A 23,487-nucleotide genomic window follows, 5' to 3' on the forward strand; every position below is an offset into this window, starting at 1 on the left:
GTGGAGTCCATCTCTCTGCAGGGAACCCATGCAGCCAAAATTGTCTCTCTTGGAGATGGCCTGAAAGCCTTTAAAAACCTTCAGTCCTTAGATTTGTCAAAGAACCTGCTTGCTTGTCTAGAGGTGAGTTCTGCGGCCTTTCATGGTTGCTGCAGGATAATCTATTGAGAGATTAGCTCTTCTTTCCCAAAAGCCAGAGCCTGGGATGCTCCTGAACTGTGAAGCCGGTAATTGTGGTGATGAATGATTGTTTCCCAAGTGGAGGAGCTTGGTATTAGTAAGAGACATCTCACCCATCTCCTTTCCTGCCTTCACATGTCTAATATGGTGTGCTAGCAGCTCAGTCTTGGAAGTGATGTACACCTAAACTGTAGGCTGCAATCCTAAACCTGCTTACCTGGGAGTAAGACCCAATGAATTTAGTGGGCTTTATGGCTGCATAGACATGGTTAGGATTGTGTTCTTTCTGCCCTGGATGGGCAGCATTTAGACTTATAAAACTTTTTCAATTGCCCTGTGGAAACTCTGGCTCTTCTTCTCTTACCTGTTGCATGGCTGTGGCCATGGAAACAGGGGTTCTCTCCCAGCCATTCTCTCTCAAGATTTTGCAGTCAGGTATGGGATACTGTTATAAAATTAGATAGAAACCTATTTAACATTTAATAAAGTTTATGTACCTACACCTATCCTCTATATAATGAGTTATGTATCAATGTATGCTTTTATTTCTTTGATATTTTGAGTTCTATGCTATGTGGACTTCTTTGCCCCTTGCCTTTCTTTTTTCTTTTTTAAATTTTATTTATAGTTTTCATTTGTATACATTTCAATAATTTTACAAAAATCCTAACATTTCAAACAATTTTACTTCCTTCTTCTTTCTGCGGTTCCTTAAATTTGTCTTCTCATTTCCTGCATATTCTAAATTAACTTAACTTATGCTTTAATTCTATATTCTTTTTAAAACTGCAGGTTATTATAATAATCCTGCCAATGTCTTTACCTGTTTACAAGTTGTTTGTAAATATTCAATCAACCATGTCCATTGTATTTCGACCCCCTGTCTTTCTAAGTGCTGTTTGCATAGTTTAGGAGCAGAATGTTTATGTGCAAGTCATTTTTTACCTTGAATCTAGGAAGCTATAGGGATGGGATGATAAGGACTATTTTGAAGGTCTGGTTGTCAATAAAACAACAGTAAGTAGGTGAAGCAGAAAGTCCTGAGGCTCCAGAGTATTGTGGTACACGAGATAATAGAGACAAGAAGATAATGAAGTGGAGCAAGACAGTTTTTAACTCCTTGATCTGTGACCTCCCTTTATTCTATGAGCTAATGGTTGTACAAGAAGATCAAACGTATCCATTCTTAAGGAAATCAGCCCTGAGTGCTCACTGGAAGGACAGATCGTGAAGTTGAGGCTCCAATACTTTGGCCACCTCATGAGAAGAGAAGACTCCCTGTGTGGTAAACTTCGCCCCCAGCCACCCGCCCCTCCCTCACCTGTCTTTGCTCTCCGGCCAGACCAGGTTTCTTGAGCAGGGCTGGCAGGCGTGTTTACGTTATACAGAAACAGGACAAAATAACACCGGTAAGGCTGCCACCACTCCCTTTGTCCCGGGGAACCCAGAGCCACAACCCAGGGAGAAGGCTGTGCCCCGTTATTGCTGGTTATCCCCACTCCACAAGTTGTATCCACAGACTTGCAGACAGAAATTCTATGATAGAGCGTAACCAAGCGTAAGGCTAGGAATTAGCTTTTCCCCTGGAAAGGCACACAAACCAAAACAGTTTCTTTCTTTAAAATTTATTTTAAAAGAACATAAGAAAACATGCTAAAATAGCAGGCACTTTTTTTAGTAAGTTACAGGCAAGAAAAAATAAGAACATTGTAAAATCTAACTAACTTACATACTCACGAATAAGGCAAAGAGAGAATAGTTAGAGTCCTTTCAAAGTTCCGCATTCAGAGGCTTTCGCAATTCTCCATCACAAAGGACGTAAGGACAGCTACTTAGATGGAACATCAGCAGCTGGGCGATTTGCAGATTGCAGAGCGCGCTTTCTCAGCCATTTCCCAGATCTCCCCCCCCCCCCATTTGCACGTGGCGTCGGAACCACCGAAACCAATCATAACTCTTGATTATTTTTAAATTCTCCAATGACCGGCTTGCGGGCTAATCAATCTAACTTCTGGCAGCTGGGCCAATTAAGAACCCAGGGCCTAAATCAAAGGGATTTCCTCCCTTCCGTGGAGCCTATGCAGATGCACATTCCCAGGCAATCAAGGCCAGATAACATCACTGAGGGAATGCACATAACTTCAGACCCAGGTGTCAAACCTTCCATTAAATCAGGGGTTTCCTTTCCCATAATAAACCTTTCACACCCTGGGTGCCTGTTAGTCTGAGGTTACAGGGACAGAACTTATTTCCCATGGTCCTTGTGGCTTGTTGGTTACCCACAAGGCCTCACTCTCGTTGCTTGACCAAGGAATAGCTTCTAAACAAACACTAACTTTACTACACCCTGGAAAAGACCCTGATGTTGGGAAAGATGGAGGACACAAGGAGAAGGGGACGACAGAGGATGAGATGGTTGGACAGTGTTCTCGAAGCAACAAACATGAGCCTAACCGAACTGCGGGAGGCAGTGGAAGACAGGAGTGCCTGGCGTGCTCTGGTCCGTGGGGTCACGAAGAGTCGGGCATGACTAAACGACTAAACAACAAAAATGCCTGTACAACTTAAACTCACACAGGGACAAGCAAAGGAGGATGCCTTCACGCCAGTGTGGCTCCCCTTTATCACATATACAGCCCCACAAGACAGTGTCCTATCCCACCCCACCCCACAACAACATACAAATCAATATGGCTAATCTGACCCAACAACACCCCCCCCCACACACATGCAAACATACCACATTGCAATCAACAGAACACAACCAACCAAGCTCTGGATCTGCTAATATTTTGTACTACCACCAAAAATAGATATATAAATAAATAACTCACATGACGCTGACACAAAAACCCTAAACAAACACTATGCAACAGAATGAAAAATCATTTTTCCCCATCTCTCTCTCCCCCCTTCCCCCCCAGCCACATAATGTCTATGTTAACAGTGTCTCATACTGAATGTAAATGAACTGTGAAAAAGACTCTATGAATTGAAAGTGGAGACACCATATGTTCTTTTGCGTTGCACAATAAAATCTTTAATAAAAATATAATTTAAGCAAAGAAAAAAAAACTTTGTTAAAATGTGCTTTGGAGCAGTTCTCCTAACTTCTGGTTTGGAGTAACTGTCAGTATGGCAATAGTTTCTTTGAATAAACTGGGTTCCTACCAGGAAGCTCAGCTTGCATATCTGTCTTGGATTTCTTTCTTTAAGGTTTTATTCCCTCACCTGGGCATGAACCATTGGGAGGTGGTTTAGAAGCAAATCTCTAGTACAATGCTAAGAACAGAGATGCAGCTCTATGCTGGCTTCCTTGTGTTTTCCAGCACAATTCACGATTGTACCAACCTTTTACAGTTATTTGAGAATGTTGACAATATGTGGAAATATAAAGGCAATTATGCAGATATTATATATTTTGAAGGAAGGGCCACCTTCGTGGCAGAGCAGCTGTTTTGCATGCAGAAGGTCTCAGGTTCAATTCATGTCATCTCCAGGTAGGGCTGGGAATGTTCCTTGCCTGAAACCCTAAAGATTTTCTGCCAGCCAGTGTAGACAGCACTGACCTAGACAGACCAAGGCTCAGTATGTGTTTCTATATACTTCTGAAACACTTCTGACAAGAGTCTTTCTCTTAAGCCAATTTACCAGTTGCAGAATTGTGTGTTCTCTTATGGATCAATAACTGGTTTAATACCAGGAAGCAGATGGTAGGAAAACGTTTATCTTTTGCACAATAGTGCAACATTTGAAATTTTTAAAGGCAAAAATAATATGCAAATGTTCATAAATAAATAAAAGCATGCAATGTGGCTCCTGAAGGCTGGAGCTGGTGCCTGTGATGAGGCTGGAGTTAAGGCTATAGTTTGGCTGTCCATGTATTGTGAACTGCCTTCAGATTTTTGGATGAAGGGCAGTATATAAATTTAATAAATAATAAAAGAAATTTGGACTCAAAGGTGGGTGTACAGCAGTAGTAGTGGGTTTGCAATAAGAGTTTTCTGAGCCACAGAAAAAGCCAGAGGTGGAGGTGGGTGGGCAAGTCAAGAGAGAAGGCAAAAGACAGAGGCATCTCCAAGGAAGAGTGTGAGGCACTAATGTGATGGAGGGATAGACTTTGTCCTCAGACCTGCACTGGAAACTGTTAGGTCCAGGAGCAAGGGACAAAGAGTGGTGCAGAGCCCTGCCTGCCCTCTGGCACAAGAGCGGTCTAAGAATACTCTGGAGGGTTTGTTCCTGTGGACAGTGGCGTAGCATGGGTTGTCAGCACCCGGGGCAAGGCAAGTAATTTGCGCCCCCTAACCCGTGGATTTGCGCCCCCTAACCCGTGGATTTGCGCCCCCTAACCCGTGGATTTGCGCCCCAACCCGTGGATTTGCGCCCCCTAACCCTAACCCCCAGATGTTGCGCCCGGTGCGGCCCCCCCTGCACCCCCCATGCTACGCCACTGCCTGTGGAGAGTACCACAGGGCTATTTAATTTATTCACAAATAATCTGGAGGTACAGGAGGCTTACTTTCCACATTGACAGTGTGTATGAGCTCATAGTCATTTAGAATGACAAAAATACAAGCAGATTGTGAGAAACACCAAAAGAGCTCTCCAAACCAGTGTTTCCCAACCGGGGCCATATGGCCCCCTGGGCCCCTCTACGATATTTCAAGGGGCCCACGGGTGAAAATTGTGTAAATGGGGTGGCCACAGAGGGAAGTGAGAAGTGAAGGAATATATATATATCTACTTGAACAATCACAAGAGGGTAAGAGGGCATCTCACCAGGGCTTAGCACTCTTTTTTGCCATATGCATTTTCTTGGAGCAGTCCTGGTTTGTTTCCCACAGGAGAGGGCGATCGCTGAGGCTCCTGTTTTGACTGGTAGAGCCCGCGATCCAGAACCCCCAGGTCAGTGCTGGGTTAGGGTGGCAATGGGTAGGGCTGGGAGATCTGGAGCTGCTTGTTGCTGTCACCACTGCTCGGCCCAGTGGCAGTCTGGGCCTGACTCTGCAAGGTGCAGGGTGCAATCAACTCAAGCACCTAGTGGATCAGGGCTTTCAGATGTTGCCAAGAGGCACAGGGCCTGTTGGCAGCATAGGCCCGACTCTGCAAGGTGTGGGGTGAAATCCACTCAGTACCTAGCTGAGCAGGGTCATCTGGTGCTGCTGACTTGCATCTAGTAAATAGCTAAGTACGGTATTTACTCAGAAGAAGGCTGCACTGAGTTCAGTGGGCCTTACTTCCAGGTAAGGGTTTGTGGGGGCTGTAGTGTTTTATCTAGGCAGCCAGGGCTCCTTGAGATGACAAGATCTTTTTTTTTTTTTAATTCTCTCATATATACAGAACTCCCTATGTGCATTTTGGACTGTATTTGTAGGTTTCCCCCTCTGTGTCAAATAATTGGGGTCAAACAAATGTTGTTGTCAGGGAACTGCCATCAGTGCCGGAGGGAGAGAGCAAGATCCAGAGGGATTCCAGAGAGCGTCCCAGGATTGGGAGAGGCATCCCATCTTCTGGGGAAGAGAATCAGCGTAGCACCAGTGGAGAAGGGGGGCAGATGGGGGAAGCGGCGAGGCGGTCCCATGACTCCTTGCCGGGGACCAGCGGGGAGAGTAGGGGTCCTCCGCTGCCTATGCCCTCCTTGCGCAGAAGGCTTTCGCGCAGAGAGAGTAGGAGGAGACTAGGCGTCAAAGAGCTTCTTTGCTGGAAGAAGTTTAAGAAACGCCCACTGACGGATTCTGCCAGCGATTGAGACAGCCACGGGTGAGTGGCTGTCCGGACAGAAAAGGTTCACTCAGGCAACCCAGCCAGGTGTTTGCACCGGCTTACGCACGAGCAACCCCTAGAACCACTACAGTTGTTTACTTTTTTATAATACTTGGAAGATGGCTCTCCCTCTGAAGGTTCTGAACTCTCCTTCCTTGGAGGTTTCTAAGTGAAGGTTGAATGCTGGTCTCGCAGGGCTCACCTTTCTCGTTTCCTCACACTGGCCTGGCCTAATATATTGCCCATCTCTAGCACCACACTGGAATGCTGTGTGTCCTTGATAAAGGACAGCAAAGAGTTGGAAAAGATCAACCAATTTTGTTCAGGCAGATAAAGTATATTCTCAAGAGGAAAGCCTTAAGCATTTGGAGCCATTTAATGTCAAAAAAGATAACTGTGATAGACCTGATGGAGGTTTATAAAACTATGCATGTTATGGAGAAAATGCACGCTCTCCCCCACTTCCAATGTATTACTCGCGTAGTTGGTGAGATCAAGTTCAGTGCTTAAAGAAACATTTTATTTTCAAATTGCAACCTTGTCTTTTTCTCCATGCAGGGTCTTGAGTATTTACAATTGTTACAACATCTGAATTTGTACTATAATCATGTTTCATCCTTGCTGGAAGTTGCCCGCCTTCAAGCGTTGCCTCTCCTTAGAGAGCTGGACCTGCGTCTCAACCCTGTAACCAGGAAGGAATCTGATTATAGACTGTTCACTGTGTACAGATTACAAGCTCTGGAGATGCTAGGTGAGAGATGAAGCAAGGAGGGACAGTAGAGGTCATTTCTATGATGCTGGCATAAGGGCAAAGCTTGTCACTGTTCCAATTGTTTACTCAAACATTGCAGTCATGGCTTCAGCCAGTAACTACAAGTAGCTCTGTCACCCAGTCTCATGGGGAGCTACGTCGATGGTCAGGATACCAATCCCAAATTCTCTTTCCTGACCAACAGATGAGGCAGGTGAGAGTGCATTGCCCCCATAAATTTAAAGTAGATGGGGAACTCTCTCTCTCTCACCCCCCCGAACCACTGCTTGTGGATCCTATCTGCCTCTAAAACATTGCCTAGACACCCACCCCTCCATGGTCTGACACCATAGTTTGAGAACCTCTGCTTAATATTATTTAGCAGTCCTAGAACTGAGCCTTCCCCCTTTTCTTCATGACCCTGTGCACTGTTTCTAGGGAGTGTGCCCATGAAAGGGCGTGTGTTTGTGGCTGTACTGTGTACTAAGGGCTTTGCCTTCTGTTGCTATGGAGAAGCATATTATGCTGTCACAAATCTTTGCCTCACTGAATCTTCCATTTTACTTGTGCTCACTTTGGATAGCTAGATTAGTCAGTAGTCTGATGTTTTTGAATGAAAACTGCAGGTCCCTAGAGTTTAAGATTAGACTGAACTCCTGCTATAGACCATTTGTTTTCCTCCAGATGCTACCTGTCATGCATGGTGTATCTTCTTGAAGAACAACCAATCTTGATACAAAGACTGGAAGGTGTGGTGGAGTAAGTTTGGAGAGAGAGAACGGGGAAATGGTGACATATAACCAATTGTTGCTTCTATATAATGAACTTAGAAAGCAAATTGGGAGCATAAGCCATATTCTGTACCTTGAACCGTAGCAAAATTCCAGTAAATGTTTGAGTTTTGATTCAGTGAATACCATGCCTTATTTCTAGTTTGCATCCATCTACCTTGAAATTGTCCTGCATCCTTCTTTGCAGTATTCTCAAGCATAGAATAGGGCTGGACAGAGCTGTACCTAGGAGTTGGTGAAACCGGCCTCCACCAGGGTGGGTGGGTGGAAGCCGTGGGGGGGGGGAAATCACCACTGGAGATTGACTGGGAGATGAAGTGGCATTAGCCCGTTTTTGGATCCTGCAGCACAGGGCAAGAGAGGAGAATATGTCTCTATGTCTACCCCCACCCTGCAGTAACTGCATTTCAGTCAAACCTAGTGAGTTGGCAAAGCACAGCAGTCACAGATCAGGACAGGCTGCTGCAATGATGAGCCCTAACCGCAGCCACTTCCTTTTGCTAGGAAGGTGTCAGACCAACTCTGTGGAATATATATGCCTGAATAGAGTTGCAGATTTAGGCAGCAATCCTATACACTTAATATGAGAGTAAATCCTATTGAATTCAATGGGGCTTATTTCTGAGTAGGCCTGCAGAGAATTGTGCTTTTTGTCAATTTTTTTTGGCATCAGAGATACAAGCCTTACTGTATTAAACAACATGTTCAACAACATGCTGAATATATAGATTTGGGCTCATGTTGAGGGGGGGGCAAGTTACTTTGTGGGTATTTTGGACCAGCGCTCACTGGAACATTTGCTTTTAAAAAATAAACTGCAACCCAAAATAGTTCAGTTAGCAAAGGATCTGGCCTGTGCTCCAGTCTACAAGGCTTACCAGGATTTCGAGTACTTGGGTTGTGTAAAATATAGTAATTTCTAATGTGGCTATTGCAGTAAAGTGATTTTTTTCCCTGAGGAGGATGTAATACAGCTCCTTGCTGAAGGTGCAAGGGGCCCTAGGGCATCTCTGTGGCCAGATGCCCTGAGTTGTGTTAGTGTTGTCAATGTATTTCATGAACAATACTAGAATGCTGCTTATGAAAAGAGGCATAGAAGTGAGCAGAGATTGCCCACACATGTGGCTTTCTAAACAAATGTTAGGCAATATGGTACCTAAAACTGTGGCCTAGTTCTTGTGTAGTGTTTATCCATGGTTTACTAAACTGTGGTTTATTTGATCACCCAAACCCTGCCTGGCAGCTTAACCATGGCTTGTTAACCACAAACCAACCACATTCATAAGCCATGGTTTGTTGTTGGATTACAAACCTTAGTTTATGCTAACTATTGCTTAACATTGCAGATACGGTAAGAAAGACCTCTATGTCTGTTCAACTTACACATTTCACATTTGGAAGTTAGCTGTTAGATGGAAAAAACACTCAGTTCATCAGAAGTGACACAGAACACAGAACATACATAGTTTTATAGTTACATTAAAATAAAAAAATAGCACGTTCCAGCAATCTTTCTGCATTTTGGAGGTGTGTGTGTCATATATACAGAAACAGTCTTCATTCCATGCTTCTTCCTTCTTCCTTGGAATTGGTGTGTTTATGATGGGCCTGGTAGAGATTTCTGTATTTACTTGCAAGATCACAACTCCAAGGATTGGGTGAAATATGACTTTGTGGTGTTGTGAGCCAGTAGGGTGTAAAGCAGGGGTGCCCAAACTTTTTTAAAGAGGGCCACATTTGATGAAGTGAACATGCGTGAGCTTTTTTTAGGCTTGGAGGATTGAAGTTTTGAGCTTTTTAAAGGATTTAACCCCAAAAATTTTGAGCTTTTTTGGGGATTGAAGTTGCTGAGCTTTTCTTAGGATTTTAACCCAGGACATATACTGGCACAGGGGCCAGATTAAATTGACTGTTGGGCTGGATTAGGCCCCCAAAACAGACTTTGGACATATGAGGTGTAAAGCATAGGGAGACATGAGAGACCCAACTTGGGCATGGTTCATTGAATGGCCTTGGGCTAGTCACTCTGCTCTCTAAAACTCTTAGGAAATTACTGGACAGTGAGGATAAGCATTCCATAGTTTACAGGATAAACCTTATACTTGCTTACATCATGTGCTGAGTGAATTTGAACTGCTTGGTCCCATTTCTTTACTGCCTCATAAGTCCTTGGTGGGCTCTGCTGCCTAGTAATCAGATACCAAAGTAAATACTAAAAAGGAGGGCAGGATATATCACCTGAATAATCACATTATCAGATGAATTTTGTGGTACTTCTGTAATTCTGTTGTCCTTTGTAAGCTGATGTGATGCTGTAAAGTGGGATATTAGTATTCTAAACAAATGACACCAAGCCTACAGGCAGAAAAATGGCTGCCTGTCTCCATAATTTCTAGTGCTGCTGCTGCCCTTTATTTCTGACACTTTGGTCCAGGAGTGGAGAATTGTTATGGCTCTGTGCGCCAGATCTTTATCTGGCCCCACCTCTGCAGGCTAATTCTAACAGGTTGGTAGAGCAGCCCATCTGTCAATCACATGGCACCATTATGATTTCACATGATTGCTACCGTTCTTTGAAGCCAGTCATTGATCCTGCATGTCTTCTTCTTCATAGATGAAAGAACTATTAGGAAGCGTGAGAGAAAAGCTGCCCACCTGCATTTTAACCTCAGGAGCAAAGAGGATCCATTGGAAAAAGACGAGTCAAGGTATGGAAGTGGTCTGATGAAAAGTAACACTTTTGGATGGGAAAGGAGGTGCTTGATATTGAAGGTTACTTAATCCTAACATCGCTGTTGTTAAATTTACCTCAAGGGAAAATACAATGAGGAGTGAAGTGCTAGACCAAGAAAGCTTTGCAACATCCAGTATGAATACAGAGAGCAACAGGACACGTACTGGTAGGTTTTATGAGACAATCACACTGGGATTGGAAAACCTCAGTATGCTTAGCCTGAATATTTGATTGTGCTCATGTACATTATGTGGTGCTGCCCTTGTATCTGGTCTGGAAGCTGCCATTGTCCCTGACCATTGACTCTGCTGACCCAGCATGCCCCTCTGCCAGAAGCCACAACAGAAGAGAGCTTTTGCCTCTATGTCCTGCTTCTTCATGGAGGCTGCTGTGGAAAACAGAATGCTGGACTGGATGGGCCACTGGCCTGATCCAGTTGGGCTCTGATGAGTGACTGACTCTCCATGAGACATGCTTGGATATTGGCTGCTTTGAGCTTTACAAGGCATTCTTGCAATTGTGAGTGTGTCCACACTTTCCTTTTGCCCCACTCTTTCTAGGCACAGTTCTGTGCTCTAAAGCTCAGCGTCTGGGCATTCTTCTTTTAGCCCCCCGGCTTTCCCTGTGAAAACACATGCTTTAAAGCTGACATGCAACAAATGGCCATTCAGGTTTTCACGGATTGCCAAAAGTAGGTTTTCATAGGGAAAACTCTGGAGTAAAAAAATGGTGCTTGGACAAAGAGCTTTAAAGCGTGGATCATGCTTGATCTCTCCTTTCTATAGCTAGTCTGTAAATCCATATCCAGTGGGAAGCGGGTGGCGCTGTGGGTTAAACCACAGAGCCTAGGACTTGCCGATCAGGAGGTCAGCGGTTCGAATGCCCGCGGCGGGGTGAGCTCCCGTTGCTCGGTCCCTGCTCCTGCCAACCTAGCAGTTCGAAAGCATGTCAAAGTGCAAGTAGATAAATAGGTACCGCTGTGGCGGGAAGGTAAACTGCGTTTCTGTGCGCTGCTCTGGTTCGCCAGAAGCGGCTTAGTCATGCTGGCCACATGACCCGGAAGCTGTACGCCGGCTCCCTCGGCCAGTAAAGCGAGATGAGCGCCGCAACCCCAGAGTCAGTCACGACTGGACCTAATGGTCAGGGGTCCCTTTACCTTTTTTTAAAGTCCATATCTGACCTTTGTTTCACTCAGACTCTTTACTTGCCTTCCCTCCTTCTTTCCTAAGGAGAAAATGTGTGTGGCTGCAATTTGCTGGTGTTTGTTTCACCACAGATCCTAACCATCACTTTTCCCTGAGGGGCAAAACTGTATATTGCTACAATGCCTTGAAGCAAAGATACCCTCAAGTGGGTAATCCCTTGATGTCATCTTCTCAAACAAATCCTTTCAAATGCATTTAGGGTCTTCAGATTACCAGGTTATCAGAAAGCTTCTCTTACAGTGTTGCACAATTTATATTCTGTTTTAAAGGTCAGGGAGAAGGGATTTAGATTTCTCACCCAAACTTACTCCCTTGTATTTTAAATCTTCTCATATCATGTAGGATATGGCCCGCCTTCAACTATTTTAACAGCTAGTAAGACACACACACACACACACACACACACACGGTACAAAGGCCCCATGTGTTTGCCCTACAATCTCCCTGGGTGATGTTGTCACTCCCAGGAGGAACTATGGTAGGATTATAAACATATGTGGCAGAGGAGCAGTGTGCATTAGCCACTTCAGATAGCTAGAACCTGTAAAAAAAAGGTGGGAAGAGAAGACAGCCCCCAGACTATTTTGTGAGCATTTTAAAGAAGTCCTGCATTCATGTGGATTCTAGAAAATCCTCACAGAAATGGGATTAAACTAATTTCCTGGTCAACACATGTAACATGGAAACGAACTGGTATAATTAAGACTGTTCCATCCATCCCTAATTTGAACCAATGTTTTCTTTGTTTATTCCTTTGACTGTAATACTGTGGGGGGGGGGTTAAATAACAAAAACTTATATTTGTGGGGTGATGTTCTGATCTTTGATAGAACCCTTGGTTTTGGGGAATTGGGTTGGCAGATTTTTGAACCCAGCAGAGTTGTGACACTATTCCCCACTTAGATTTATCTCTCTCCCCAGATTATACTTGATTTTTTTCTCTCTAACTCAGGAAGGTGTTGTAGTTATTTATTTTGGGGGTATTTTATGGTACATCTGAGCTCAGTGGTATATGTGGGAGCTATAAATGGGTTTAGTGCCCCACTGGGCTGCCAAGGCAAGGAAATGGATAAATGCCCCCTGAGGAGTTTCCTGTAAGAGCAAAACAAAAGGATGGGCCTCAGCAGTCTGGAACACGTGGCTGTGTTTCATTCTGATTCTTCTGCAAACGAACAGTGGGTGCTCATCATTATGTCTCCTTATGAAACGAAACCAGGTACAAAGTATTCATCTCCTCGCCATATGTCATGCCATGATGAGAGAGACTCATTTCTAAAGACATCGCCTGTTTCTGTGTTGCCAACCAGCAAATTAACTAAAGGAAACAAGGACCAGATCCTGGTAAGTGGGCTTGATGAAGTCAAACAGAGGCAGGTGGCTTCTGCTGCTGTTTTGGGCAGCGCTTTGCTATGTTAAACTTCTGTGTCCTCTAACTGTACAGTTGCATCAGTGTCAGCAGTAGAAAGTTTTTAGGTGTCATATGCATTGAGAGGGAGGCCTTTCCTTTTCAAAATTGTGGCAATCCCCCTGTTTATGTCCTTTCTTATATATAAAGCATGATAATGCCAAACCTACCCTTTTTGTCCATCCCATTTGTATCGGTTCATTAAGTGATTAGAACATGTGTTCACATTTTGGGTTATACAACTAAGTGAAGTCAGTAAACTCCAGGCTAGTTCACAGACTAGAAGGAGAGAAACAGTAGACCTATATGACAGTTCATTGTCCTACGCCTCATATCACATGGTGCTTCTGGGGACAGTGGCATGATGGTTAGTTTTATGAGTGTTTGCTACCACTTGCCTGTTGAAATGCCTACCGGTAATTCTGCCCCTAGATCCATTTATGGCCTCTCAGAAACATTTTTTTGGGGGGGGGGGGAGGGCCAAAATGAAAACCAGATGTGCTTCCACCCCCAGGCCTGGAGAAAGCAACTGAAATGCAAAATACTTAAAACTCTTATATGGTAAAGCAATGCCAAAAGTTAAGGTGAAAGACTGATTTTTCTGAAACAAATGAGTAACTCTTGCTATTGGACAGAATATTGACTTTGTAATATCTTCCAGCTAGACAATGCAAATGCAAGACAGTTTCTGAGTCACAACTCTTTGGACAGAGGTGAGTGTTTTCCTTTTCCAACCTCATAAAAATCTGTGTGCATTCTCAGCCTTTAGGCGTCAGATGACTCTCCTGATTCTGATGTTTCTCTAAGGCCAGTTCTCACAAAAAAGCAGACAGAAAGTAGTAAAATCTATCCAGATTCTGCTGCTTGAGCCTGAAGATTTCATCAGTACATTTAAAAACACACCTTGCATGTCAAGGTGAAGAAGGCTTCTACCTCTGAGGTCGTTCCCCCCCATGGGGACCCATATTCCATCATGTAAGTGTCCACTTGCAGTCTGAAGTGGAACAGTCCAAATATGGGCCTACCACCTACCTGCTCTTTCTGAATACTAGGCCTAAATCTAGATGAAAACGTGACTATTTGAAGATTTGGGTGTTTCTTACAAGGTTTTATTTCAACTTATTGAGATGTTTTTCAGTTTGGTACAAAAATATAATTTACAGGATAAGTTTTGAGTGATTGATGGGTTTTCTTTTTGCAACCATCAATATAAATGGCAGGTATATTGCTAATATGCTTCTCAACCACCAGAGCTCCAGTTTTTTGGCTCGCTCAGCCTTTGCCCCAGAGCATGAAATAAACATCTGTCAACCCACATAATTTAATTTATAAATGGAACCTTATCTTAAGTGTGACTAAATTCACACCTCTTTCTTCCCAGCAAAGTTTATTAACCATGATTATCTTGTGATAAATGGAAACAACTCCTGATATGAATTTATGTAAACCACTTAGAGGGGTTTTTTTTGAGCCATCTATGCTTCTTGTTGAATAAAAATATATTTAATGAATGAACAAGTGAATTGTAATGTCCTCCCTCTGCTTGTTGCTTGCAGAACAGAAACTCCGGTCTCCCACTGCCCTGCAGGCACAGACTTCCCTGCCCTCCCAGATGAAAAGCAGAGCTGTGTCTGGTAAGGGGAAGTTTCACGTGTCCTTTTCTGAAGGCTCATCTCTAGACTTCCTCTGTCCAGGAAAAAGAGAAACGGGAAATAGGAAAGTGGACATTCTGGACCTTGGCCGGGCTGCTTCTCCAACTAGGAGGCTGAGTCTGAGTGATGATGCAGGGAAGACCAACCTCAGGCCAGAGAGTTATGAGCACCTGTACCTCCCATCCTCTGCTAATCGCAGGGAGCTGGTGAAGAGGCTTCATGATGAGAGGAATGAGAAGACGGCAGCCGATGATGTTTGTAATTACACCTCACAGTTTGCTAACGAAGTCCTGGCTCCTGCCCGGTCCTCATGTGGAGATTTCCTGGGACAGCACTCAGAAGCGGATGCAGACCATGCAAGTCCCTTAAAGCTCAGCTCAGGTAAAGGCCGGCTTTATTGTCTTAGTTTTCAAGACGTAACTTCTTCAGTCTTTCCTAACCTTTCTCAGTGAGAGGAAATCTTTGTTTGGTTCTCTCCTGGTGACGCAAAATGTCAACTTTCTGCCACTATTAATAATATTTCTTAGCCTTCTCCTTTTGCAAAATACAGGTGGTCAACAGTATAATGAGCAGCCAGCTTCTGTTCACAAATTTCAGCTTCAAAGAAAGAGGCATGAAGGCAAAAACACTGAGCAATGGGCCTTCTCCTAAATTTCAGAATTCAGTGTACAGTGGTACCTCGGGTTAAGTACTTAATTCGTTCCAGAGGTCCGTTCTTAACCTGAAACTGTTCTTAACCTGAAGCGCCACTTTAGCTAATGGGGCCTCCTGCTGCCGCTGTGCCGCCGGAGCACGATTTCTGTTCTCATCCTGAAGCAAAGTTCTTAACCCCAGGTACTATTTCTGGGTTAGCGGAGTCTGTAACCTGAAGCATATGTAACCCAAGGTACCACTGTATTGTCAATAGTCAATAGCCGTATAGAGATAGATCATTACTCTATCTCTTCCACTTAGCTTAAAAGAGGCAGGCCTAAAGTGAGACTAGGAATGGGGGAGCAATTTGATTCCATTCTCAAACTTTATAAAGTGCATTTTCTTGAAAACTAATAATTACAGCAAAGATTCTTGTTCCTCTATCTATTGAGTACATAACTGAATGTAGTTATGAGACTGATACTCAAATCTGGGAGTTAGGAGAAATACCCACAAAAGGGCGGAAAAACAGGGCACAAATGAATAGAGAGAACAAAGTTGATCCTCACAACTGTTTCTGCTATGTTTAGCCCGTTACCATGCTCCATTGGTAAAAGTATCCTGAGCTTCTCCATTGGGAAATGATTTTACAGCTCTTGTCACCACACATGCTTGGATTGAACCCACTCTTCCAAAGAATTTTCACACATGGGTGATGGTGTACTCTTTCTACCTGTAGGAGCATTTGGAAGGACTACTTTGTTACACCAAAGTTGCATGATGAACAGGCCTGTGAACAGCTTGTCTGAGACCTGGAGTGGGAGTCTTGTTAGAATAAAATTATTAGCATGACAGTGTTAAGTCCTAGCAGGGGGCCCCAGCCGGCTTAGCCCTCCGAGGCCCGGAGCAAGCATACTTGGTTGCCCCCTCCCCTGCACAGGTCTGATTGTGAACCATAGAAAGCATGGAGGATTTGGGCATGGCTACCAGAATTTTTGGAATTTGGTTGGCCTAAATTTTACTTTGGTTTCATTTGTTTTCGAGAGTTGGCCACAAGTGTAGAATTGATGGCCGCTTGCTTTCAATCTTGGGGGGAAATGGAAAAGAGGAGCTCACAGTGGGTGAGAAATAAAATTATGGGCATGCATGCCAGTGAGCTTGGCTCAACAGCCTAACTTGCTACCTTGTCCCCAGTGCTTTGGGTAAGCTAATCACCTTTTAAACAAATGCTGGATTAGTATTTATCTATTTGTTTTGACACCTTAAAAAAAGTGTAAACTATCTGAGGAATTATGACACCAAGGGCATCAGTGAAGCAGTACTATGTACAGTGACCTGCAGACTTGCAGGATTTATTTTTTCAGACATCAACTCTGGAGAGAACATGCATTTAGATCAAGAGTGGGGAAGACAGGGTGTCTTCACTGTTATTCTTTGCTCTGTTACAGTGCTTGGATGCTTAGCCACTATGAAAATAATTCAGGCCCTTTTTGGGCTGGTGGAGGATAGAACTGGACTAATAGCCCACCTTCAAGATGGCTGGGAATTAAAGATGCCTTGTGACAAGTGTAAGCCTTTCTTTCCCATCTTCTAACCAAACAGTTCCTTTCTTTCATTATTCAATTCAGCTTCTACAAGCTTTGGAGATTTCCTGTCGAAGCATCGTTCTTTGTTAAGTGAGGTGTCTCTTGGGAATTCACAATCTGCTACAACCTTAACATCCACATCCAGGAAAGGGCGAGACCCGCCAGCCTGCCGATCTCTCAGTCCTTCAAGAATGGAGTTTAAGCATACCAGCAGCCAGCACACTCCAGTAACCCCCAAGCACTGTTTTAAAGAGCCAGTAACGGAGGTGAGTGCTTTGTTCTGGATCCTCTTTGTGGAGCAGGTAGAGCAGGGGAAGGATCATGGGGTGGTATGCTGCCTAATGAAGCATGTGTGGTATCTCTTCTTTAGCATGGCTGTGAGACATTTATGGGCATGCCTCAGATTGTTCTGAGTGACATTCATTTGCCCTTTCATCTGTTCCTCCCAGCCCCATTCTGCTGCAGTTGATTTCTTCAGCACAGTATAAACTTGCCATTGTATCTCAGGGTGTTTCCAGACTCTCAGTATTTTGTGAGAGATATTCAAACTCTTACTGGAACTTTAGGTTTGAGGAGCTAAAATGAGTCAGAATACTCTGTTGCCCTAGCCTAGTGCAACAAACCCACTTTAGAAAAACAACTCTTTCAAAAGTGTGTGGTTAATGAATGTTAAACAAGAAGCTTGCTCCCAGTGCCAGTCAGGTGGTTGGCATGAACAGTGCATCATCAAATGTAATCACTGCAACCACTGGTCTGCCATTACAGCAACCTCCTTTGATCTTAGACTGGTACCAGTCACCTGACAACATTATGACATCAGGTGATTGACAAGTGAGCAGTTCCGCCAACCTGTCAGAGTTGGCCTGGGAGTGGGAGACATAGGCATCCAGCGCCGGATCCTGTTCCCCACTCTTACATACCTCATTATAAGGCCTTTCAAAAGGGGTGCCAAACAGTGGTTCCAGTTGTACCTTTCCCTCATTCTCAGGATATTGGGTGTCAAAGTGATGTTTTCCAGGCATGTTTAGCCTGGAAAAGAGGAGGTTAAGGGGTGATATGATAGCCATGTTCAAATATATAAAAGGATGTCATATAGAGGAGGGAGAAAGGTTGTTTTCTGCTGCTCCAGAGAAGCGGACACGGAGCAATGGATCCAAACTACAAGAAAGAAGATTCCACCTAAACATTAGGAAGAACTTCCTGACAGTAAGAGCTGTTCGACAGTGGAATTTGCTGCCAAGGAGTGTGGTGGAGTCTCCTTCTTTGGAGGTCTTTAAGCAGAGGCTTGACAACCATATGTCAGGAGTGCTCTGATGGTATTTCCTGCTTGGCAGGGGGTTGGACTCAATGGCCCTTGTGGTCTCTTCCAACTCTATGATTCTATGATGCTGATCCTAAATTGAACCTTTGTCCTGCTCTTCTGATTTCAAACAAGGACATAGCTCAGTGGCAAAAGATAGACACCAGATTCATATACTGAGGAGAGAGCCTAGATTAACTAAAGTTCAGTTATAAAGACCGGGGGCGGGACAAACCCAGTTTGATAAAAATTGGCAATGAGGCATGGCATATAACTAGTTATCAAGGCTGAGGGCTAGGCCAGGAGCAGACCAGTATCGGCCTCTTTGATGTCTGTGTTGTGTTAATTACTTAATAATAATAATATAAAAATTCTAAGCTACAAAAACAACTGAAAAAACCAAGAAATTCCGTGATTTATTTGAGAAACAAGTTGTCAGAAATTCTCTCCTACCCTCGAACTTTAATCCACCTCTTTAAATGTGCATAAATAAATTTTAGATGTTTGTCGGAATGCCTCCATATTTCCAGATGTAACAAATGTTACTTATGTGTTTTGTAGCTTCACTCCAGAGAGCATAGCAATATCCCTCTCCAGACATCAAGTATTGTCAGCAGCACTGAGAAACCATGTCTTCTTGTCACTGTCCTGCAGCAACTCCTGGATTTAGTGGATCGTTATTGGAACGGCTCTGGCTCCCTTTTTATCAATAAGGATTTCCTTGGTATGCTCTTCTAGGCTCAGGCTATGTGCCTAAAACTCCCACCACCCCTTTCTTTTCAGAGAAGGGAAGCAGACCACTTGCCAAGTATGTCACCAGGCAATATTCAGTGTCCTTGTTTGCTGTGCACATCACCAGACTATTTGCATCAGGGGTCACAAAGAATACTATGCAATTCTTGTATTCTATGCAAGGCTGTGATCATGGGGCCTTTGAAACAGGAAGAATACCTCTGAGGATGTGCAGAATGACTTTCCCTCATAACACAGGGACCTGATAACCAGGTCGCATACACCTGGGCATTGGGGTAAACACTTTTAGGTAAACAGGATAACTCCCAGGCTAGCTAGAGGCTCAGCACCTCTTGTCTTTACTACCTCTAACCCTGAACTTGACTGGTGAGTGCCAACAGCATAGTAGCCAAAATTGGGCCATGTAGGATCAAACGCAAATTTTGGCTTTGTTTGGCCTGCTTAACTTGTTCTAATCTTCTCTTTTTTAGCATTCTTGTGACCATCATACCTCCGATCAGATGGATCTGCTTATTTCACTTACTGTATTTTCTCGAGTCTAACATGCCATCAAATCTAATGGGCACCTCAGTTTTCAGAACCTTGAAACCAAAATAAGTATTTGCTGGCAAATGTAAATGTGCCATCGAATCTAATGTGCACCTTATTTTTTGCAAAACGTGCACCTTAATTTGGCCAAAGAAAGGTGAGCATTAGATTTGAGTAAATATGGTAATATTACAAATTTAACTGTAGGGCAGATTCTTTCATCTTTAATGACTCAGCAACTCCTAGCCTAGTTACTAAACACTAGGCAAGACCAGCTCTGTTGATTTTTCTTTTTGCCTGAAGCAAATTCATTCAAGATATTACAACAGCCAATGTATTTCTTACTTTAAGTAAACACTATGTAGATTACAGCAGTAATAGGTAGAGAGCACACCACCCAGATACTTTACTCCACAAAAAAATGCAGCTCTTCAGGGTTATGAGATGACCAGCCACTCTTATCTGAAAAACGCTGTGTTACGCAATACTCCCTTTGCAGGCAAGTCTGAATTCATTAAAAATATAATGTAACTAACCTGCATGAAGGACTCTGCAACTTGAAAACAAAGACACTGAATGTACTTTTGTTACTCATTAAAAATCTTTTAATAAAAATGTATTTTTAAAAAGAAAAAACAGACCTCCAAGCAGATAAAATCCAGACTTATGTCCTCTGGTCACCACTCTGTAAAATACAGTATTGTTGTTGTTTTTAAAATAATATTTATTATTTTTCCAGAAACATAAACACTAAAAAAAGACAATGCAAAACATTAAATTAACAAAACAAAACAAATACAATACAATAAATCAAACAGTTTCATTATCCCATCTTTCACTCACTTATTTCCGCGACCTCCTCACACCTCCCTTTTTGTATTCCACTTCTGATAATTATTTCAGCAATTCCTTTCCATCTTCCTCTGCTTTCTATCCTTTAATTATCTTAACAAATTCTAACCTTATTTTTCCCTTTAATGCTCTACTAACCTATCTGTACTTAATTCCTTATAACATTTCTACTAAAGCCATATAACTTCATTCCAACATTTTTCTAACATTCATTAATTTTACAATATTTCTGTAAATAGTCTTTAAATTTTTTCCAATCTTCTTCCACCGACTCTTCTCCCTGGTCTCGGATTCTGCCAGTCATTTCTGCCAGTTCCATATAGTCCATCAACTTCATCTGCCATTCTTCCAGAGTGGGTGTAAAATACAGTATTGATAAGGCGAGTTAAAACTAATTAATACTAAATTAAAACTAAATTAAAACTAACTTTAAAAGCTGTAAGCTACAGAGCAACCAGGATATACCAACATATTTGGGGGGATCCTGAAATTTGCAATAGTACAGAAAATCTTTAGAAGGGGAAAAAACACAAATGGAATGATAGCAACAACATCCAAAGCAGGTCACTGGGGACTGAGTATGCGCAGTAGCCAAAGAATGTGAACGACAGGGTCAGGAGAGATGGGGTGGGGTGGGGCTGACTGGGTTATCCTGAGACAGGGCAGGGCTGGATGGCTGGAACCCTGATCAGGAGCAATATCCACACTGCAACATTTGGCTGCAGGTCCCACTTAGCATGTTTTAATCTAGTTTGTGCTTTTATTGTCCTGCAGCTCCAGCACGCGATTTGCTTGCATACTTGATGGCGGCTGCCCGTTCACAGCAGGACGTTTGCTCAGCCCGCAAAGCCGTGCTAGGCCCTAGCTCCTCGGGGTTCAGTTGCCAGCTTCCCAGGGAACAACCAAAGTATTCTCAGCAGCACTGCAGCAGTGCCATCGACAAGGCTATGAGGGTACGTGCTGTTCACCATTGCATCCCTCTTCCTTCCTCAGTAAAGTGGAAGCAAACCTAGTTCTGTTTTATGAGAGAATCTTTAATGTTTTATAACTAAGATAACTTACTGTCCAGGTATCTGATAAGCCATGTGCGCAAGTCCGTGCTGCTGCTCTGAATTATGGAGCCATCCAGCCCAGAGCCTGTGACTTATGTGGATCACCATGTGCCAGTGGTCAGGCAGTGGCTGAGAGCCCCCATGGACTCAGAAGGACCCCTCCCTGACCCAGCCTGTCTGCGCCACCCTCCATGCCAGCCCCCTCGGCTGCTATGCCACCTCCGAATGACAGAACAAGAAATGCCCACAGACCCCCAACACACTGGGGCCTCCTGCCATCTGACACTGAGCCTGAGCGCTTTGTATTTTTCTTTAAACACCAGAATGTGATGCAAAGCCCACACAGCACAGCTTCCCTCTGGGTATCTGGGTAGCCTCCCACGGCCACACACTCTCATAAACAGTACCCTACAGCCTCTGGATTTCTCTCCCAGGAAACACAGGCCCTTACAGCACCTTCTTTGCAACCCAGTATTCTCAAAACCTCTATACTCTCTTCATAGTCATGGGGGTTTTATGTTGCGGTTTCATTGCATGCATTGCATCTGAATGCCAAAAAACAAACATTGCTTTATTTAGAAGGTCCTGGGCTGATTGGTGACGGGATGGTGTTGTCTTCAGAAATCTCTAACCCAGCCTAAAGAAGAAACCTTCTTGATCTCACATGTGTGGCCACATATTTATGTCAGACCAACAGAGTCGCCTTTCGCCCTTGTCAAACTACCCTACCAACTCTTTCCTTCCCTCCCCAACAGAAGGTGGAAGAGAGTCAGAGCCCACCTTTCAAAGAACGAGGTGTGGAAGGTGCTGCTGCTGCCGCCGCCACCTCCAGTTCCAGCTGCCACGGAATATATTCTCTCTCTTATGGTAAGTTCACTGGTTAAATACCAGACGGATGTCTGACTGGACTTGTCAATGCTAGGACTTTCATATCTTTTCTACACTTGTGTTGAGGGAGGCTTTCACATAATCAGTCAGCCTAACTGCTGTTTCTACATGCTCCAGATGAATGAGAGATTGACTACCTCTCCTGCTCGAGTCAAGACTCGGGCTGGCGTTGAAGATCACAGGCACAAGCCCCAGCCCCAGTAAAAGAAACAATGTCCCCCATAGGATGTTTCATTGTGCCATTTCCACTACCAGTGCCCATTGCTACAGAGCTTGCCTGGGAGAACTTCCTCTCAGCTGGGGAAGGCAGATTTATACCACAACATCCAGCCACGGGGGAGGGGATTGGGGTGAAGCCAGAGTGATGCAAGATGACATAGAAGGATGGACAGGGTGACAAAGGAGCTGAACCAGATTTTGAACCCTGAACCCTGATTTTGAAACCATTAAGTTTACTGCACCTCCTTGGGCCAATCACAAGGATAAAATAGGGGGCAGGAGGAGTGAGGACATGAGTTTATTGGAGGAAAGGCAGGCTATAAATAAAATAGTGGTGTTTTTTAAAAAAGGTTAAAATTGTTGATAACAATTTAAGGCAGTTTGCAACAAACTAAGCAGCAGTAGCAGCATCTCAACAATACAAAAGTACATTTGAAGTCTACAATACAGGGGTGCATGTTCCAGTTCAGTTTTCATACTATCTCTGTTCTTCTGCTGCACCTAGATTCAGAATAAAATGGATACCCCCAAAAGCCATTTGAAAGACTTCAAATGATCATAGTTAGAATAATAGGTGGGGTTCCATGGGTCACTTTGCTCTGTACCTTTTCCCATGCCTTTGATCAAGCACAACTCTAGGTTTGCTCATCTGCTGATATTTTTCTCCTAGATGAGTTGTTAAGTAGAAATGAGCAGCTGAATGCCCAGGTGGACATCTTAACTTTTGAATTAAAGCAGCTTAAAAAGCAACAGGACACCATCAGTTTGCTGAAGGAGAGCCAAAGGTAAATTAAGTTTGGCAGTTTCATTTAGGGGAGGGAACGTAGGTCTATCATTCAATTTTTTATCCCTCCTTCCTAAAAGCAGCTCACATGGCATTCATGGTGCCCCCCACACACTTTTGTCATCACAACATCGCTGTGAGGTGGGCTAATCTGAAAAAGTGACTAGTTGAAAGAGTCACAGTCCATCTTTATCATGACAAATAATTGACAAGCAGGTTGTCCCTCCCACCTGTCAAAAGCTCTTGCATGGGGATTGCAAAGGGGGGAAGAAAAGAGCATTGATAGCAGATCCTGTCCTTTGCTGATGCTTGTGATAGACACCTTTTGGAGGGGAGAAAGAAAGCTGCTTTTTGTAAGCAAGTGCAGCAGGCAGGACTTCTCCTGTGCTCTGCTGATGCTCACAAAAAGCA

At 43.7% G+C, this 23,487-nt stretch overlaps 1 protein-coding gene across 6 annotated transcripts in view; it reads left to right on the plus strand.

Moving 5' to 3' along the window:
* The window catches only part of LRRC36 (leucine rich repeat containing 36), a 26,528-nt gene continuing 3,041 nt past the window's right edge, over positions 1-23,487 (plus strand). The window contains exons 1-11 of one of the 6 annotated variants that reach the window (XM_083515008.1): positions 1-123; positions 10,100-10,193; positions 10,300-10,385; positions 12,641-12,765; positions 13,491-13,542; positions 14,386-14,862; positions 16,743-16,966; positions 18,562-18,724; positions 20,908-21,086; positions 21,941-22,052; positions 22,963-23,077. In XM_083515008.1, coding sequence (XP_083371134.1) covers positions 10,310-10,385; positions 12,641-12,765; positions 13,491-13,542; positions 14,386-14,862; positions 16,743-16,966; positions 18,562-18,724; positions 20,908-21,086; positions 21,941-22,052; positions 22,963-23,077 — 1,523 coding nt within the window. In that variant the 5' untranslated portion in view covers positions 1-123; positions 10,100-10,193; positions 10,300-10,309. Of the gene's footprint in view, positions 124-6,559; positions 6,695-6,766; positions 6,909-7,244; positions 7,454-10,099; positions 10,194-10,299; positions 10,386-12,640; positions 12,766-13,490; positions 13,543-14,385; positions 14,863-16,742; positions 16,967-18,561; positions 18,725-20,907; positions 21,087-21,940; positions 22,053-22,962; positions 23,078-23,487 lie in introns of those variants that run through there. The other 5 variants (XM_083515007.1, XM_083515009.1, XM_083515011.1 and 2 more) reach the window with 5 other exon arrangements.

Source organism: Podarcis liolepis, assembly GCF_965112155.1.
Source record: "Podarcis liolepis genome assembly, chromosome: 7".
NCBI lineage: Eukaryota > Metazoa > Chordata > Lepidosauria > Squamata > Lacertidae > Podarcis > Podarcis liolepis.